Source organism: Aotus nancymaae, unplaced genomic scaffold (assembly GCF_030222135.1).
Source record: "Aotus nancymaae isolate 86718 unplaced genomic scaffold, 86718_ANA_hifiasm-v0.15.2.pri h1tg000029l, whole genome shotgun sequence".
Lineage (NCBI taxonomy): Eukaryota > Metazoa > Chordata > Mammalia > Primates > Aotidae > Aotus > Aotus nancymaae.
In genome coordinates this window covers 41,803,295-41,822,977 of record NW_026988442.1, presented here as the reverse complement: position 1 = coordinate 41,822,977, position 19,683 = coordinate 41,803,295, and the positions used below count along the sequence as shown (strand labels likewise).

Here is a 19,683-nt window from a genome sequence, read left to right as displayed (position 1 = left end):
CTAGTTTACTTCATCTGGGTCACCGTGAAGCACTCTCTGCCCTCCTTGAGAACAGTATGTCACCTGCTCGCTTCCCTGTGCCAGGCCCATGAGGCGCTGTTAGCAAATATGTCGGAGTAATAGACTCACCTACAAGGGCCTTTTTCTCCAAACCCTCGCCAGCACAGGCTGCATCACTTTGCTAGATGGCACCTGCCATCTGTTGCACACTTGCCAGGCACTGTGCTCATTTGGCACTTGACATGATATCACTTCAGAAAACCTTGTAGGAAGTTGTGAGGTCGTTACTGTCCCCATTTCACAGACACGAAAGTCCATCCCTTAGACGGATGCACTGCCTGCTACACTGTGGACCCTACCTGCTGTCGATGTTTGCAGCTGTGTTCAGACAGGTTCTCCCTTGAGCCCCCCAACTCCTCATCTGCTTAACTGAGGGCTTGTCCTGGTTGTAAATGTCTGGGTGGGGGTGGGCACTGCTGGCTGCAGCTGTCAGGGCTGGGAATCCTGAACCTGCACCGAGGGGAGTGGGCTGTGGAGATGCCAGGTAGACACTGGCCTGGCCTCTTGAGATTTGCTAGGCTGTAACTAAAAGATAATGCTTTTCCTTTTACAACATGTTTGAGTAGTCAGATCCCTTTCCGTTCACTTCTCCCCACCCATGCAGCAGTGATGGAGTCCTGGGAAGTTTCTTCTCACACATGTTTGACTCTCAAATCCAGCTGTGCATGTGAAAACGGATACAGAAAACCCTTTTATGTCAGAACTCCTTTGTCTTCAGCTTACCCCCTAAAACAAAACTAGACTTTGGCCTCTTAATCCCAGGGAAAGAAAGGAAGATTCCAGCTGAAATACAAAGTTAATTCTTGACTTGAGTTTACAAGGTCCCCAAGCAGTAATTTTGTCCCTTGGGCTGTGACTTTAATAAGTTGGAATTCCAGGCTGGGTGTGGGGGCTGATGCCTGTAATCCTAGCACTTTGGGAGGCTGAGGTGTGATTGATAACTGGAGCCCAGGAGTTGGAGACCAAACCAGGCAACATGGCAAAACACTGTTTTTGCAACCAAACAAAAAAAATTAGCCAGGCATGGTAGTGCATGCCTATAGTCCCAGCTACTCAGGAGGCTGAAGTAGGAGGATCACCAGAGCCCAGGGAGATTGAGGCTGCAGTAAGCCATGATCAGTGCTCCACTGAACTCAGGCCTGGGTGACAGAGAGAGACCCTGTCTGAAAAGAAAATGAGCTGCAGTTCCAATTTGAGAAGCAAATTTTTGGGAGGGAAGGGTTTTTAAAGAACCACCACCATTTTCTCCACCTGAACATAGGTGGCAGTCACTGCCTTGTCTGTAATCACATGAAGCTGAATGAGAATAGACAGAGGTGTCTGGAAAGACAGGGTGCTGAAGCAGTACCTGTCACTGCCTGTAGGGTCCTGGCTGAACCAGAACGGCCTTGGGGTTGCTCTTGCCAGCAGCTCCCTCAGGGGAGGAGCCTTTCAGGCCGCAGCAGTGGACAGAGCTGCACTGTGTCACCTGCTCCCAGACTGGCTGAACCCAGGACTGCTTCACACACCTGAAAAGTACGGAGGACCCCAGAGAGCTTTTGTTCTGTGTATTGATAGTGATCATGCTTGACATTTAAAAACGAGTCATTTAAATGCTTAAGTGCCTTCTGTTTAAAATTGTAAACCAGCCGGCCACAGTGGCTCATGCATGTAATCCCAGCACTTTGGGAGGCTAAGGTGGGAGGATCACCTGAGGTCAGGAGTTCAAGACCAGCCTGACCAACATAGAGAAACCCTGTCTCTACTAAAAACAAAAATTAGTAGTGGTGTCACCACGCCTGCCAGCACTGGGGAGGCTGAAGCAGGAGAATCCCTTGAACCCAGGAGGCAGAGGTTGCGGTGAGCAGAGATAGTGCCACTCCACTCCAGCCTGGGTGACAGAGTGCAACTCTGTCTCAAAAAAAAAAAAAAGGTAAAACAAGATTATAAACCATTATATATTAACATAAATAACATTCTGTGGAACCTGTTATCAAACACCAAAACAATCTAATGAGAAAGATGGCATTGTTGTTTTTGCAAATCTCTTTGGCTTAACTGACAGCTGCCGGATTCAAACTGAGTATCTCCTTCCGAATTCAGACTTAGTATCGTCTTCGTTCAGCGTCTGGAATGCTCTAGCATATACTCAGAGTGGCTGTGGAAACAGCACAGAATGTTAGTGTTGTGACTGCTTTGATCCTGGGGGCCTCCCAAAAGGACCCCGGGACCACCCTTTGAGAACCACTGCTCTAAGAGTTGTGAAATAGTTGGCTCTAAACACCTGGAGCAATGGATTGCTTTTAGGAAGGTAAGCTGCGTCTCGGAACAGTTTTTAGTGGCACAGCCATGTGCTTGCCACTCGGGAAGACCGTGGAATCAGTCTGATTTGCTGTCACCGGTAAAGCTGTTCCAGTGCACACCTCTCTCAGAGTGACCTACACAGCCCCTTGCTGAATACTTAGCAGCAACTGTTGCTACAGTGAAAATCGGGGACTGTGGGTGCAGGCAAGAGCAGGCTGTGTTTGGGGCCGTGGGATTCTGCAGCTCTTTGAGGACGGGGACCGAGGAGAACAGACTCGGACAGTGCCTGATGGAGGGGAAGCAGCCCCGCAGTACTCTGCAGGGGTGACCACAACAGCAGGCTGTGTTTGGGGCCGTGGGATTCCGCAGCTCTCTGAGGGAGGGGACCGAGGAGAACAGACTCGGACAGTGCCTGACGGAGGGGAAGCAGCCCCGCAGTATTCTGCAGGGATGACCTGGCCTTTCCGTGAAGGGCTGTCCTCCTGCAGCGCACCCCACCTCTCATGGTCCCCGGGGAGCTCACACTGCCACATGTGGCAGGAGGTGGAATTCTTCATAGGGACAAGAACCTGTGCATCTTGGTCCTCACCAAGACCCAAGTGGTAACCTTGTATATTAAGAGTAACAGGAATCCTGGTGTATAGAATTGGGGCCATCTCTTAGTGTTTGAAACCATATTTTCTTTTTTTATTGAGAGACAAGGGGAGCCCATCAAAGGTAGCAGTTTAGGAGACTTTATATCCAACCATTAAATAGAGAACAATAAACCTCACTTCTCCTGAGTAAATGAATGTATGTGACTGTTGCTGGTTCCTGGCTTCCATTTGGAGAGCTGAAATTTCCCATCTGAGTTGCCACCAAGGTCACAAGCCTGTGATTCGCACTAGCAGTTGGATAGAGGGAAATGGCAGTACTGTTGCAAGCTCACACCGGGGAGCTTGGCGGCCTGGCTGCAGCCGGGAACAGCCAAGGCTTTAGTCCTCAGCAGGCGTTTCAGTAACAAGTTTTGCTTTCTGTCTCTGCATATCTATAAAACACAAATAACTAAGAAACTTAAAACAGCAATAGGTTGTTTCTGGATTTTTCTGTTTTTTTTTGCTTGTGAGAAACTTACTGTGTTGCGGTACCCTCGCTTCATCACGATAATTAATTAATTATTTAATTATTTTTGGAGAGAGAGGGTTTCCGCTCTTGTTGCCCAGGCTGGAGTGCAGTGGCACAATCTCAGCACACTGCAACCTCCGCCTCATGGGTGTAAGCGAGTCTCTTGCCTCAGCCTCCCAAGTAGCTGGGATTACAGGCACCGCCACCACACCTGGCTAATTTTTGTGTTTTTAGTAGAAATCGGGTTTCACCATGTTGGCCAGGCACGGTGCCTCACGCCTGTGATCCCAGCATTTTGGGAGGCCAAGGCGGGCAGATCACAAGATTAGGAGATCAAGATTATCCTGGCCAAGATGGTGAAACTCCGTCTCTACTAAAAATACAAAAATGGATCTGGGTATGGTAGCACGTGCTTTTAGTCCCAGCTGCTTGGGAGACTGAGGCAGGAAAATTGCTTGAGCCCAGGAAGTAGAGGTTGCAGTGAGCCGAGATCATGCACTCCACCCTGGTGACAGAGTGGGACTTCGTCTCAAAAAAAATAAAAAATAATGGCAGTGTTACTTGGTAAGCAGCAAAACTTTGAATTTGCCATCTGAAGGATTTAAATACAATCTATGCAATTGAGTCGGATTCTGTGCAGATGCTAAAATCAATGAAAGTTGGGTTTCTTAGTTTGCTTGTGGGCCCCCGTCTCTGTGTCCCTGTTTGGAGCACAGTGCTTCCTGCTACGAGCCAGTGGGGTTCTGAGTGGGCCGTCGTGGGCATGAACGGCTGCTGCTGGTGACTGGAGATTAGTTGCTGAGAAATTAGTCTCCAGTTTTGTGGAACTAAAACTCTTTAGATAGGGGCTGGGCTGCTGCATAAACGGCTGCTGCTGGTGGCTGGAGAATGGGTTGTATTTGGGGATGTCATCTGAAGTTTCTAGGCATATTCTCCTAGTGGCATCCCGTTAGTGAAAGCCGAGCTATGAACGAGTCTTTGATTGAGTGATCTTTTCTTCATTTGTAGTAAAGAACTCTTAGCTAGCATCTTCTCAGTTCCTTTTCACCTGCATAACAAACAGATTGATGAGCTAGAAGACCCTGAATAGGCAAAATATTAATAAATGTAAACTTTGGCCTACCCTGTCAGAATTAACAAAAATAGTGAAGTTTAGAATAGCGAGGCTTTATTGTAGCATTATAATTTCTGAAAGGCAGATTAAAATTGTTAGTTTTGAATATTGTTTTGGGGGAGTGGGAGGTTTGAAGAAATAATGTTTTGCCACCAGGAGAGGTGAAATATGCATTTGTGTGTTATCTTTCTGCTTAGAAGTCAGAGCTCCTTTCCTGGAGGTGCCATGTTATGAAAATAGAAACTTAATTATGGTCATATGTCAAATGTTAAAGTGTCTTTGAGATTAGTTACTGAGAAATTAGTCTCCAGTTTTTGGAACTACAAATTGTTAGATGGGGGCTGGGCACTGTGGCTCACACCTGTGGCGTACCAGCTACTCGGGAGGCTGAGGCAGAAGGATTGTTTGAACTTACGAGGTGGAGGCTGCAGTGGGCCTTGATCATGCAGCTGCACCCCAACCTGGAAGTGGGCACGCTTGAGTTGCTTACTTCAAGCAGACTTTAGAGTAGTCAAAGTTGAGCATATAGATTTGCAGTGGTTGCAAACCCACACGTTTATAATAGTTGTTGTTGGGCTTTTTAAAGTAACACATAGCTAACCTTTTGAAAGGATATTTTTATTTGGTTTTTAAGAAATTTCACTTTTGGCTGCTTACTGTTTTGATGAGTTGAGGATCTGAGGGAAGATTGACAGGTGGTTTAGAATACTTCTGGAAGGAAGGAAATATTGTCTCTCCTGATGTGTGAAGCATAGGTCTGTATTACTGCTCTGCACATATCCCATGTACTCTTAAACTGGTAGAAATGGCAAGTTGCCACAGTTCTCTGTGTTCCATAGACCCGTAGGGGGTGGTCCTTGAAGCCCTTTCTGGGGCTAAGAGGTAAAAACTATTCCTGCAGTAATAATAGTCTAATAGTACAGGCCTTTTCTGTTGAGTTTGACATTTGTGCTGGTGGCACAGGGCAGATTGGAGCCTCCCCTCACCTCCTAGCGCCATGCATGAGCACTGACTGTTGAGAAATACGCCGATTTTCCCAAAGAATGACCCTGGTGGTGCAGTAAATATTAATTTTATTCACTCTTAACCCCTAAACATACATCTTTACTTTCCCTGTGATTAAATGTCAAGTTACATATAAAAAGCTTCTGCTGTGTCCGCTCGAGGGTGCTGTCTCCGCGTACAGCCCTAGGGGTCTGAGCTGGGAGCTGAGTGGTCTCCGGGAACGCTGATTGTCCCTGACAGAACAACAGACGGAGGACAGTTTTCAGACTCAGCATGTGGCAGGCATTTTGTCCAAAGCGAATGATATCTCAGAGAACGAGCAGTATTTGTTGCTAAGGATAAAATTTGAGCTTTGGGGTAAAAATTGGAATTTTGGAAAACTTGTATCAGTGAGCCCTGATTGCGCCGCTGGACTCCAGCCTGGGTAACAGAAAAAAAAAATGTGTTTGTTTTATGCTGTCTGATAAGATGTGTGGACATTGAGAATCTGTCTGAAACTTGGACTCATGTCATCCAGGTGACCAGCATGCACACACGTTCAGAGAGTGCAGCACGGCAGTCGGTTTTAATGGAAGAAAGTGAGAAGTTCATTGACAAAGGCTTCGAATTCTGTTTTCAGCTAACCTTTATGAAACTGCTGCTTGGCTAGAATTGGTGTAGTGAGCATCCACAGTTGTGTCAAGATGGTTACAGTACTCCCATTTTTAGTGACCTGTCTGTGTGAGGCAGGATTTTATGATATGTTTTAGCTGAAACACTCTGGGAGCAGGTTGAACGCAGAGGGAGACATGAACATGGAGCTGTCTTCTGTGCTAAGCCAGAGATCTGCAGAAATGTACGGCAGGGCCACTCTTCGAGTTCAGTTTTGTTTGTTTTAGAAATAACTTTTTTTCATTAAAGATACGGTTAATGTATTAGTTTATTTTTAATACATATTTAGAATTTGCAAATAGCAATATATTCCACATAAACAAAAGCTCTTTGGTTTTCTCAACTTTTAAGAGTAAGGGTGTCTTGAGATCAAAAGGTTGGAGAGCAGCTGTTGAAGGATTTGGAAGTCTGTGCATCCTAGGCTTAAATCATTGATTGCTCTTCAGCTCCTAATTAATAGGAAGTGAAGCAGTTTTCGGCTGAGAAAAAGAAGATGATATTAAATTCAGTGCCTTCTGTTTCACCCAGTTTCCAGGTTACCTGCATTTTTCCCTCTGGGGAAAGGTTGTGACTGATACAATGTGGTTGCATTTTCATGAGCACGTTCCCCGTTTGGTGCTGTGCCGTATGCAGAGTTACACACTAATTCTACACACAAAAAAGTTGTGTAGAAACTTAAAACAGCTTTTTTTGCTTGGGCCTTGATATGCATATGTGTTTATTTTACAAGCTCACTAAAATGTCGTAGTACATTTTCTGTGTTGAAGACATTGTAAAGTCAGTGTTGTAAATATACAGTGCTCTGATCTTTTCTGAAGGTGCGTCCTTCGTCGCATTCCGCTTAACAGAAATAGCTTCATTTTTCTGATTACTCAGAATTCAAATCTAGTAGCATGATTACTTTGTAGATTAACATAAGTTGAATTTTTGAAAATTGGTTTTCATTCCTAAGAACATCTTAATTTCTTTGCTTTTATAAATGTTCGGTGTTGCTGGGCATAGTGGCTCGTGCCTATAATCTCAGCAACTCTGGAGGCTAAGGCAGGAGGATTGCTTGAGGCTAAGAGTTCAAGACCAGCCTGGACAACATAGCGAGGCCCTGTCTCTAAAAGAAATGTTTTAAAAAATTAGCTGTGCATAGTGGCGCTCATCTGTAGTTGCAGTTGCTCGTAAGTCTGAGTCAGGAGGATCACTTGAGCCCAGGAGTTTGAGACTGTAGTGAGCCATGATTGGGCCATTGCACTCCAGCCTGGGCAGCAAAGTAAGACACCAACTCTTTGAAAAGGAAAATATATTAAATGCTCGGTGTGTGAAATATCAAAGTTTATTTCCAGTGTTTTCTGAGCAGTAGTTTCTGAACTCTTGAAGTAGTGATTTTGAGGCTAGGTTTGCCACATTGAAGAGATGGTGACTATGAAGATGCCATTTGGCTTATCAGAGGGAATGCTGAAGTCTTAAGTGATCACTATCTTATTTTTATTTCTTGTAGAGACAGGGTCTCACCATGTTGCCTGGGCTTGTCCCATAGAACTGCTGGGCTCAAGCAGTCCTCCCAAGCAGCTGGGATCACAGATGCAAAGCACTGTGCCCAGCTGTCACTGTCCCTTTAAAAGGAGAGGAGTTGGAATGCTCGTCCCTTTGTTCTGGGGTTGCCAGGGAAACCACAGAGGGAAGGCAGTTGGTCTTGAGGCTGAGGACTAGGTGAGAGCAGGAGCTCAGCTTGGGAAAGTGGGCTCTGGGGCAAAGGACCTAGCTAAAAACCAGACCATTGAGTGTTCTGATGTGACTACTTGAAAGAGGATATGGAAGTGTGTTTTAAATACGGTGAACTGTATCCTGTTGATTTTAGTAAGTCAAAAAGCCTTCTAAAATTTTTCTTGGGTTTTTAATTAAAATAATACAGCTACAGTATTAAGAATTTGCAATAATTACGTTCTTATATAATTTTTGTTGCTCAGCCTTTTCACTTCTTGTTCTTGTTTCTCTGTTTTGTATTGGGTTTTATTGAATGGGGTCCATCTGAGACGTAAGCTCCAAATGAAGAGAAGCTGATGCCTGGCGACTCCTCTCTGCCCTGGTCTGGCCGTGCCTCTGCCTGCCTCCCTGGGGCGAGCCTGGGACTCCACTCCTCCCTGCACTGCCCTGACCCCTTTCTCTCGGAGGGTGTTGGCAGCATCTGCCATCCTGAGTAAAAGTCCTTAAGGACGATTATTTTCAACCCCCGAGCTGTCCTTGTGGGTCGCACAGTGTAACTCAAATAACAGGTTTCCTGGGAAGTTTGCTGCCTCCTTTTAGTTGTTATTGATGCTTTATTTTCTTAAAAAAATGTAAGATGTTTTCTTATTTTCTTTTAGGAGCTTACTCCATGGGAGCAGCCTCTAGATAATCTGAGTTGTTGAAAATACGAAGCCTGTTACTTGTGAACAGTGGCTGACGACAGTGGTGTTGTGAGCCTGGCTGTCTGCTTGGACCAGGAGGTTTCATCTGCCAGGGTGTTTTTCTTGTATTTAGGATTTCAGGGAAGTGTCAAGCTTTCAGTGTTGGAGCAGGTAAGGTATCAATACTTTAGACAGTAGCGACAAGATTTTAACTTAATAAGTCTGCATTTGCTGTTTCTAAAGTGGCATTTGTAAAAAAAAAACTGATAGAATGTAGTATTTGTATTTATTTGAAATACACTCAGCCATTTGTATGACCAGTCTCTATAGCAGCAGATTCTGCATTTGTGGATTCAAGCAGCTGCAGATAGAAATATTTGGGGGGCAAACAATAAATAATAATTGAACACTTAATAAAAATTGTATAAAACAGTATAGTACAGCAGCTATTTCTATGATGTAATCTGGAGGTGATTTAAATGTTTGAGAGGTTTTGCATAGGTCATATGCAAATAGTCTATTCTCTCTTTAATGTGAACTCAGTTTTGTAAAGTAGAGCTCTTCCCATAGAAAGCTGCCAGCGTGGCGGCCCCAGCCCTTTTCAGTTTCAGCTGCGTTGGAGTTTCATGGGCCCCAGAGGCGGAGGGGACACTACAACTTCATGCCCTTCTGGGAAAAGGCTGGTGCCAGCCCCTCTAACTACATCTTTAGTAGAAACTCCAAGTGTTGCATGAAAATGAGGGCTTGATGACCCTCTTTGGAGGTGACTGTCACATCTGCTGCAATATTTTGGCTTGCACAAGCAGAAAAACTTTCTAAATGTAAAATTTCCAGTGAGAATGAATAAACAATTTTAACTGATGTGGTGTAGTAACTGCTCTAGCATACGTATTTATAAGCAGCATTCTCTGCTTTACCCACAACTTTTGAGGTCGGCATTGCCTCCTGGATGAGGGCAGTTCCTTGTGTCCTGCTTGGGGTCACCTGGCTGGCAAAGGAAGCCCCCTTTTCTGTCTGCCCCATCTCCAGTGCCCACCTCACACAGCAGCTCTAGAGTTTGCGCTCTGACTTGGAGTCACTCCTGGCACCTTGATTAGGTTTGGCTGTTTCCTTTAACAATGGGGTCACCTCCGGTAACCATAGAAGTGATGTGGCCCCCTCAAGGCTTCTGCGTGATGACGTGGGAGCGTGTGGGCCACGTTCACAGAGCACGGAGGCCACGGCCAGGCAGCATCTTCAGCTGAACAGGAAAATGAGAAGTAGCGGCAGTGTTTAGAGGGGAGCAGGAAGAACAACGCAGGCGCAGGTAATTTTCCATCTTGTGTACTTCGTAAGACTCCGTTTCATACCAGCCCTCCCCCAGGACAGCATGACACAGAATCAGTCATCATTAGCATTTAAATGTAACTGAAGCTTGGACAGCTTGGAAGAGAATTCTCAAAGTATATACTATCTTTTTCAGATTATGTCATTTCAACAAGAGTAAGTTTCACAAATAAAATTGATTTTTTTTTTTTTTTCTTTGAAACAGAGGCTCGCTCTGTCGCCAGACTGGAGTGCAGTGGAGCGAGCTTGGGTCACTGCAACCTCTGACTCCCTGATTCAAGCGATTTTCCTGCCTCAGCCTCCCAAGTAGCTGGGATTACAGGCACGCACCACCACGCCCGGCTAATTTTTTGTATTTTTAGTAGAGACAGGTTTCACCATGTTGGCCAGGCTGGGCTCAAACTCCTGAGCTGGTGATCACCCTCCTCGGCCTCCCAAAGTGCTGGGATTACAGGCGTGAGCCACCACGCCCAGCCCACAAATAAGATTCTTTAGTAATGTATTAGAATGAAAGTGAAAAGGAATATACCTTAAAGTGATCACCTTGACCATATTTTCTAACAATATCTCCAAAGCTCAGTGGACTAAAACGAGGTTTATTTCCTATCACACAATCTGTGGGTCAGGAGTCGGGCAGGTCTCTCCCTTGGTGCCCGTGAGGGTCATTCACTTGGCAGCGGTGCTGGTGTGGAAGGTTCCAGATAGTTAGAGTGCCCTTCCTGGCCCCAGCCCCTGCTTGAGGAGCTGAAAGTCAGGGCTCAACTTCTCCATATCCTCTTTTCAGCATGGTAGTGGGCAGCTCGTTCTTACAAAGTCCAGAACAGACTTGAGTCCTCCTGCAGGCCGCGCCCATCCTGGCACAGCGTCTTGTTCACTGCGCTTGTGGTCAGAGCAGCCCATCTGCCTGCGGGAGTGCTGGGGAGCTTGTGCCGCCCCTGAGCTGGGACGTCCTTACACCACTTCACCACTGTGCTGTTCATTATTTCAAATTTGCCGCCACTACCTGTCTTGTGAAGCCTTGGCCTAAGCAGTTAAATGAAGAAATTGTACATTTGATTCGCTCGCTGTATTTTTGTCTAAACATTAGTTGTTGAACTATATTAAAATGATCTCTGAAATCATCTCACATAGCACACATGAGGAAACGTGGTCAGAAGGGCTTGCTTTGTGTGGAGGTCCACCGTCCATAGGAAGCACGTTGCTTATAAAGGGACATTTAGGGAGGTGGCCTGTGCTGTGCTTGATTGGTGGCTGCATTGTCTTTTGCTCCGTGGTCGGTTGGTCACCACATGCTTGTGCTTTACCGCCAGGTATGGATGACAGAGGTGACCCGAGCAACGAGGAGGCGCCTAAGGCCATTAAACCCACCAGCAAAGAGTTCAGGAAAACATGGGGTTTTCGAAGGACCACTATCGCCAAGCGAGAGGGAGCAGGGGACATGGAGGCTGACCCACTGGAGCCACCGCCCCCGCAGCAGCAGCTGGGCCTGTCCCTGCGCCGCAGTGGGAGGCAGCCGAAGCGCACCGAGCGCGTGGAGCAGTTCCTGACAATCGCGCGGCGCCGCGGCAGGAGGAACACACCTGTTTCCCTGGAGGATTCTGGTGAGCCCACGTCCTGTCCTGCCACAGACGCTGAGACTGCCTCTGAGGGCAGCGTGGAAAGCGCTTCTGAGATCAGAAGCGGCTCCCAGTCAGCTTCCACAGCTGTGACAGACAAGGCCTCTTCCGAAAAGGCGAAAGGAGGGGATGACGAGGATGACACCTCCGACAGTGACAGCGACGGCCTGACCTTGAAAGAACTTCAGAATCGCCTTCGCAGGAAGCGGGAACAGGAGCCCACTGAGAGGCCCCTGAAGGGGATCCAGAGTCGCCTGCGGAAGAAGCGCCGGGAGGAGGGCCCCGCCGCAACTGTGGGCTCCGAGGCCAGTGATGCTGTGGAGGGCGTCCTGCCCAGCAAGCAGGAGCCCGAGAATGATGAGGGGGTTGCGTCCCAGGCTGGGAAAGACGACAGAGAGACTAAGTTGGAGGGAAAGGCAGCTCAGGGCATCAAAGATGAGGAGCCTGCAGACATGGGCAGACCAAAGCCTGAATGTGAGGGCTATGACCCCAATGCCCTGTATTGCATTTGCCGCCAGCCCCACAACAACAGGTAGGTCATGTGTGGGCACTCTGCCTCAGCGGCCACAGAAATCCCACAGATAAAAACAATTTTCCATTTGTTTTTATTTTAAAGGGTTACAAAGCTGGGCCGGATGAATAATTTGTTAAGTTGGAAAAGATGAACAAGTCATTATCAAACAAGTAGAGTGGCTAAGGACTGCCTCGAGCCACCTCTCCACTCTGGTAGCCACCAGCCACCATGGCTGTTTCCAGTCAAGTGAGGAAACAATAGCTCCCCACCCCGGTCACATGAGCCACATCCAGCCAGTGGCTCTGTGTAGACAGCACAGAGGAGAATGGGTCTGTCACTCGGGGGTCTGTCTGTCTGAGACCGCATCTTTAGATTGCTCCTTGGGAGACTTGGCAGAGGGCCCTGTGCAGACTGCAGCTGGCCTAGTACAGACGTTGGGGCAGCTCAGCCTCTGCCAGGACTGGGCGTCAGGTGGTGCAAGGCAGCCTGTTGGCTTGCCGCCAGGATAAAGGCATCGTAATTGCAGTCATGCTGAGGTGTCTGTGGTAGAATGCCTTACCATTCACTCCTGAAGTGCCTCTTTCTTTAAAAAAGGTGAAACAGGCCAGGCGCTGTGGCTCACGCCTGTAATCCCAGCACTTTGGGAGGCCGAGGCGGGTGGATCACGAGGTCAAGAGATCAAGACCATCCTGGTCAACATGGTGAAACCCCGTCTCTACTAATACAAAAAATTAGCTGGGCATGGTGGCGCGTGCCTGTAATCCCAGCTACTCAGGAGGCTGAGGCAGGAGAATTGCCTGAACCCAGGAGGCGGAGGTTGCGGTGAGCTGAGATCGCGCCATTGCACTCCAGCCTGGGTAACAAGAGCGAAACTCCGTCTCAAAAAAAAAAAAAAAAAAAAGTGAAGCAATTTTGGTTGAATGTTAAAATCAAGGGAGAGGCATGTGGACATTCTTACTCTCTGCTTTTCTGTATAGTTGCATTTCTTCATAACGTTAAAACCATTCGACTTACTAATATGTTGAAAAGTCAGTGCTTGTCACTCACTTCCCATTGCTAATAGCATTATTTTATAATTTCAGGTTTATGATTTGCTGTGACCGATGTGAAGAATGGTTTCATGGCGATTGTGTGGGCATTTCTGAGGCTCGAGGGAGGCTTTTGGAAAGGAATGGGGAAGACTATATCTGCCCAAACTGCACCATTCTGCAAGTGCAGGACGAGACGAATTCCGAAACCGCAGATCAGCAGGAAGCTAAATTCAGAGCTGGAGATGCTGACGGCACAGACTGTACCAGCATAGGAACGATAGAGCAGAAGTGTGGCGAGGACCAGGGCATAAAGGGCAGGATCGAGAAAGCCGCAAACCCAAGCGGCAAGAAGAAGCTCAAGATCTTCCAGCCTGTAAGTGTCTGTCCACTGAGACGAGCATTCAGGGGTCGGCCTCACGGGTTTTTAGTCTTGCTTGATAGGAATTCCTCCCAGGACGGTGCTGCGCCCTTGCCGGGCTGTGCCTCTCCCGGGTTCCTGCCTTACTCCACCTGGGTGAGGCCTTTCTATTTTTATGAGTACCCTGCCTGCCTCCTCTACTATTCATGACTTAATGTTGGAAATGAGCCCATCTTTGAGGATTTGGACGTTGCTCACTTGTTCTGTGCGCACCAGTGGAATTCTTTGAGCGCTGGGAGTGGCGGTGCTCCTGTGTCACCTGCGGTCTCCAGCCGCCTCGTGGTTCTGCTGCGTGTTCCTTGGGGTGCTTGTGTTGAGAGTGTGGTTTCTCTGTCTTGCAGCTGCGTTGACTTAATTGTCCTCTCCCCCTGATTTTTATCACATTTCCTGCACACTGTCAGCTTCTGCTGCTGTCTCCTGTTGGGAGTCTCCATTCCAGTCCCCACAGGGTATGTGTGACTTGCTGTGTTTTCACTCTGCACCTTCCTGGGTCCCAGGCCTACCCTCACCCTGTGTCTAGAAGCTGCCTGCCCTCTGGCAGGTATTGGAGTTGCTGTGTCTAGAAGCATCTCTGCCTTGCACTCTTGCACTGTTTTGCACTGTGTTAGCTGCAGCGTGAGGATGTCTGACAGCTGGGCCATGCACATGGGGACATGCCCTGGAGGCATTGAGATGGGCTGCAGGCACATGCTCCACGTGGTCCACGGTCAGGACCACATTTAGCCATTCAGAGATTAATGGAAATGTGAATTAATGAGAATAGTCATTGATTTTATGTCTTTTTTTTTTTTTAATTCATTTACTTTGTTTTTTTTTTTTGCAGCTGGCACTTTGCTCTGTTGCCCAGGCTGGAGTTCAGTGGCGCAGTCTTGGCTCACCACAGCCTCCATCTCCTGGGCTTGAGTGATCCTCCCACCTAGCTGGGACGGCAAGCACGCAGCACCGCGCCTGGCATTTGTTTTTAATTGTCAATGTGCTTGACATAACCCTATACAAACCTAAATTGTATTCTAAGTAAAACTTAAATTCTGGGGAGGAAAACCGATTAAGTATTTAATTTGAGAAATGAAGTTTTGCTTAATTATGTGTGAGATGCGTGTTTGTGTGTGCCGGCCTGATCACTGAGACAGACTTCGTAAACAGCAGCCGCGCTGCTTGTGGTGCATGAGTTTCCTCTGGCTGCACGATGAGTTCCCGCAATCCTGGCTTGAAGGAGCACACGTTTCTGCCTCCATTTCCATGGGAAGCCTGGGCCTGCTGCTCAGGCCTTACAAAACTGTAGTCACGGTGTAGCAGGGGCTGTGGTCTCAAGAGAGGCTTGGCGGGGGATTCCCTTCCAGAAGCCCTCACACTTTTTTTTACTGTGTACGTGTGTCTGGCTGGGTGCTGTGACTCACACCTGTAATCCCAGCACTTTGAGAAGGCGAGGCAGGAGTATCACTTGAGGCCAAGAGTTCGAGACCAGCCTGGGCAACATAATGAAACCCCATCTCTACAAAAAGTCATTAGCTAGGTGTGATGGTACGTGCCTGTAGTCCCAGTTACCAGGGAGGCTGAGGTGGGAGGATCACTTGAACCCAGGACATCAAGGCTGCAGTGAGCTGTGCTTGTGCCACTGCCCTCCGGCCTGGGCAACAGAGCGAGACCTGTCTCAGACAAAAAAACGGTATGTCTCATACAATTTGGGGGGCATACTTATGTGATAAAAGTATTCATTGTTTATCAGACTTTCAGATTGCATTGGCATCCTGTATTTTACTTGGCAGCCTTGCCCTCAGATCCTAGCCACAGGAAACCCTCTCAAAACAGGGTAGCTTACTTCAAGACCACCTATGAAGTCTTCTCTCTTCACGAAGACCCAGTCCTTCTTTTAAGGGTTTTTATCTGATTTAAGTTGGACCCATTTGACTTGCAGTCATTCCAGTTAGGGCCTTAATTACATCTGCAAAATGCATGTGTGTCCTCTAGTGGATGTGAGGTCCCATGGGTCCCACCTGCCCTCGGGAGGGTGCACAGAGCGCGGGGCGGCAGCCGCAGGCCATGGAGGGCAGTGACAATGTGAATACCTTACCTGGCTCGAGGGGATTCTCATAGCTGGAATGCACAAAATAAATGTTTGTTCATATTAAAAATACTGTCAGTATCTTATTTTAAAACGGTGGCCATGCTACTATAAATGGTGATTTTACAAAACACTTAACTGCTAAAAATTGGCAAGTATATTATTTGAAGTCATCTGTTCTATTCTGCAGGTGATAGAGGCGCCTGGTGCTTCGAAATGTATCGGCCCCGGGTGCTGTCACGTGGCGCAGCCAGACTCTGTGTACTGCAGTAATGACTGTATCCTCAAACACGCCGCGGCCACAATGAAGTTCCTTAGCTCAGGTAAAGATCAGAAGCCAAAACCCAAAGAAAAGATGAAGATGAAGGCAGAAAAGCCCAGTCTCCCGAAGTGTAGCGTTCAGGTGAGTTGACCAAGACCAGCCATCCAAGCAGTGGATGCACAGGCATGCAAGAGGGTTTGTCTCGGACCCTCTGGTTTCTAGAACGTGGGAGTGGCTGGTGTGGGTGGAGCACAAGTGGCGTCGCCTTGACCTCCGTATTCCACCTTCCCACCAGTTTTCCCTTTTCTGCCCATTAGCTGAGGGGCTCATTAATGTAAGTGCAGTAAAGCAGATGCTGACAGGGGCACTGCACGGGGCGTAAGACTTGAGGACACACCCTACTGTCTTGTGAGAAGAGTTCGTAACCACCCGATGGCATTTGTAAAACGTAGATTCAGGCCGGCAGGAGTGGGAGGTGGGTTCTGGGCAGGGCTGTGTGGTGTGCTTCATTGAAGACCCAGCTCAGAATTGTCTCATGTTTGCATTCCATGGGACTTGGAAAGAATCCAGGGTGCTTAGAAATCATCACCTCTTGTCTGAGACTTGAAGGCCCCTTCTGGGTCTCAGGTGGCCGTGGCTTGTCACTGCCCTTGTTATGTTTGTGACCAGCAAAGGATAGCTAGCACTGTTTGGGGAGTTGCCTTGATTGTTTTCAAATGATTAGCCTTTGGATGACTTAATTTTTAAGGCTGATCCTTTTGAACCCTTGGGGTTGGGCACAGCCCGCGCGTAGGTCTTTCCTCTTTTTTGGCCTGGTTTGCCGCCCTCCAGTGACTGCTGCTCCTGTCATCTTAGCAACCTGGCACTTCATCAGGGTCGCAGGTGACTCCGTGCCAGGTGCCCCTCGTGTAGCTCAGGTGGTTGAAGTCCTCAGTTTTGCAGGGGGCACTGTGGGCCCACTGGATCCATCTCCAAGTGTGTTGAGCTTCTGCGAGGCAGGCACAGGGTGGGTGCACGGGCTTGATGGCCCCAAGAAGACACTGGGTCCCTACCTTCATCACGCAGTGAAATGAAGTGCCGGTGTCATCTCTTACCTTCTTAATGATTTGGGGTTTTAATGATTATCCAGGCAGGCATTAAAATCTCTTCTGTGCACAAGAGACCAGCTCCAGAAAAAAAAGAGACCACCGTGAAGAAGGCAGTGGTGGCTCCCGCTCGGAGCGAAGCACTCGGGAAAGAAGCGGCTTGTGAAAGCAGCACGCCGTCGTGGGCGAGTGATCACAATTACAATGCAGTCAAGCCAGAAAAGACTGCTGCTCCCTCGCCATCACTGTTGTATAAATGTATGTATCACCTAGGGGTTGGCCTCCTGGACCCCTCTCATTCTTTCTGGATAGCCATCCCCTGGGCCTGCCCAGGCCTGGGAGTTGCAGCTGTGTGTTAAGCTGATCACAGACACCGGCTGCACCATCAGCGGGAAGCAGAGCCCAGGTCCAGGATGCCTCCTGCTGCCCCGTGTCCACCCTGGTCTGTTGAGACTTCTTGTCACTGTTTTCCAAAGCTGTACAAACCTCACTGGTGAACGTTTCACCTTAATAATTGATTGTTTAATCTCTGTTTTCACTGTCAGGCTCTGGTAAGTATTTGTATTGTCTTCATCCGAGTCTGATTGCATAGCCACACTGCCTGGCACTCCACGTTCCTCCTGTCCCCACATCAGCTGTTCAATGACAGCCCTGTGTACACTGCAGTTTTTCCACATTATCCACGTTCAGCACATGAAAGCATCACTTCTTTATGTTGTGGGAATCTGAAAGTTAGTGTTGCGTCTGATGCTCAACTTACCTATGATTTTCAGATGTTACATTTATTTTTTGACTAGGCAGATGGGGGATTTTTTTTTTAATGTCCAATTCACATGCTACATACCCGCATAAACACACATTCAAACTCTGAAGGCCATGTGCTCCTGCTTCGTAGTCCTCACGGTAAGTGAGTTCACACCTAGAACACCATCCTGACTTCAGGATGCGTGGCTTGGACTTGGTATTCTACATGTGACTGGCTTTCTTACCTTCCTCTCTTGAATGTTTAGACGGTTAAGATCATACCCTGCTCCAAATTTCAAATTAATGAAATGAAGATATTTCAAACAGATCTTTGAAACCTCAGATTCTGTGGTGCAACATGAATGTTTTCTTGTTTCTCAGTTTTCTGCTATAAAACGGTTTTCAATTTAGTCTTTAATACCTTCTGTCTACAGTTCATTTTGTGCTTTTTTCAAAAAAGCACCAAAAGGTTAAATAGTCATCGATTCAAAGATGATGGAGGAGTGCTGCAGATTCCCTAAATGGGGGCGCTTAGCCGGCGGGCAGGTCTGTGCTATGCTAGGTCTGCTGTGGTTTAAAAAATACATTTTTTTTTTTAGATAGTCTTGCTTTGTTGCCTAGGCTGGAGCACAGTGGCATGATCTCGGCTCACTGCGACCTCCACCTCCAGGTTCAAATGATTCTCCTGCCTCAGCCTCCCAAGCAGCTGGGATTATAGGCTCCTTGCCACCATGCCTGGCTAATTTTTATATTTCTAGTGGAGACGGGGTTTCACCATGTTGGTCAGGCTGGTCTCGAACTCCTGGCCTCATGTGATCCACCCGCCTTGGCTTCCCAGAGTGCTGGAATTGCAGACGTGAGCCACTGTACCTGGCCAAAAATATGCAGTTCTGGAGTATGAGTAGTGTAGTGAGAGAAGAAAATGATGTCATTCATTTTGATCGTGTAAACAGCCTGTACCTAAGAAATTGAGCTGCAGATACATTGAACTTGGTAACTCTCACGAATCTTGAGACACCTTACGTTGCTTTGAGCTGAGAATTTTATGCTGGCAAATAATGTCTCCAGTGTTCATCAGATTCTAGTACCTCTCCAATAGAGCAATTCTACAGAGCTAATGGACTTAAAGTAAGTGTCACCCACCTTGTGAATGCAGAGGGAGGAGTTTTTAATGCTGTGCTAAAATTTAGCCCTACGTTGGTTATAGGCACATAACAGTCAAGAAAAGAAAAAGTGGGGTTATAACCTCAGTTCACGTAAGTGGGTGATAATTTCAGTTTGGTTAATTTCCATCTGTGTCAAACAAAATTGAAAAGCTGCCGAGGAGACCCCACACGTGGAGCTGCAGAAGTCCATGTACATTGCTGTACATTTCAGGGAGGAGCATTGGTGGGAAGATGGGGAGATGAGGGGCTCTTAGCCCTGGTTATTTGGAGTTGCAGAAGTCCATGTACATTGCTGTACATTTCGGGAGGAGCATTGGTGGGAAGATGGGGAGATGAGGGGCTCTTAGCCCTGGGTTATTGCTTCCTGCCTGCCTCCTTCACTGTGAGCAGGGAGAGTTCCACAAGGAGGCTGGTGCTTTGCGCATAGCTGGGTCCTCTGACCTTCTCTCCCTCTTCCCTTCTTTGCTACACACCAGTTGCTCTGGGAAGCTGATTTGCCCTAGGGGCAGGAAGTGGGGGAAGTTAATGCCTGTTAGCCTTCCCAGCACATCACCTCAAGTTAAAATTGGTAGGTTTTCAGAATTTATACAGGACGTGAATGGGGGACCCACTTTTGAGCTGGTAGCTTCTGTTTTGTTACCCCAGAAAGGTCATCTTCCCAAAAGGTGATTGATCGGAGCAGAGTTAAGGGGCATTGGTAAGAGCAGCTACCACGTCTCTGTCTCTCCCCTAAACACCTCTGCACTTCTGCGGGCTCAGCAGCCTGTCACTGCTGCATGCCTTTGAGGCCCCGGCTCTGCCTCCCTGGCTGGCCACAGAGCTCTCCTTCCCTGTAGTGGGTGAGATTGGAAGTGAGGCTGGTGT

The 19,683-nt window shown here is 47.7% G+C and overlaps 1 protein-coding gene across 3 annotated transcripts in view; it reads left to right on the top strand.

The window, feature by feature from the left end:
* Positions 1–19,683, top strand: part of DIDO1 (death inducer-obliterator 1) — a 59,922-nt gene that overhangs the window by 14,634 nt on the left and 25,605 nt on the right. For all 3 annotated transcript variants that reach the window (XM_012440557.2, XM_012440558.2, XM_012440559.2), the window contains exons 2-6: positions 8,572–8,766; positions 11,232–12,069; positions 13,134–13,455; positions 15,753–15,965; positions 16,954–17,167. In XM_012440557.2, the coding sequence (XP_012295980.2) occupies positions 11,234–12,069; positions 13,134–13,455; positions 15,753–15,965; positions 16,954–17,167 (1,585 nt within the window). In that variant the 5' untranslated portion in view covers positions 8,572–8,766; positions 11,232–11,233. The remainder of the gene's footprint in view (positions 1–8,571; positions 8,767–11,231; positions 12,070–13,133; positions 13,456–15,752; positions 15,966–16,953; positions 17,168–19,683) is intronic.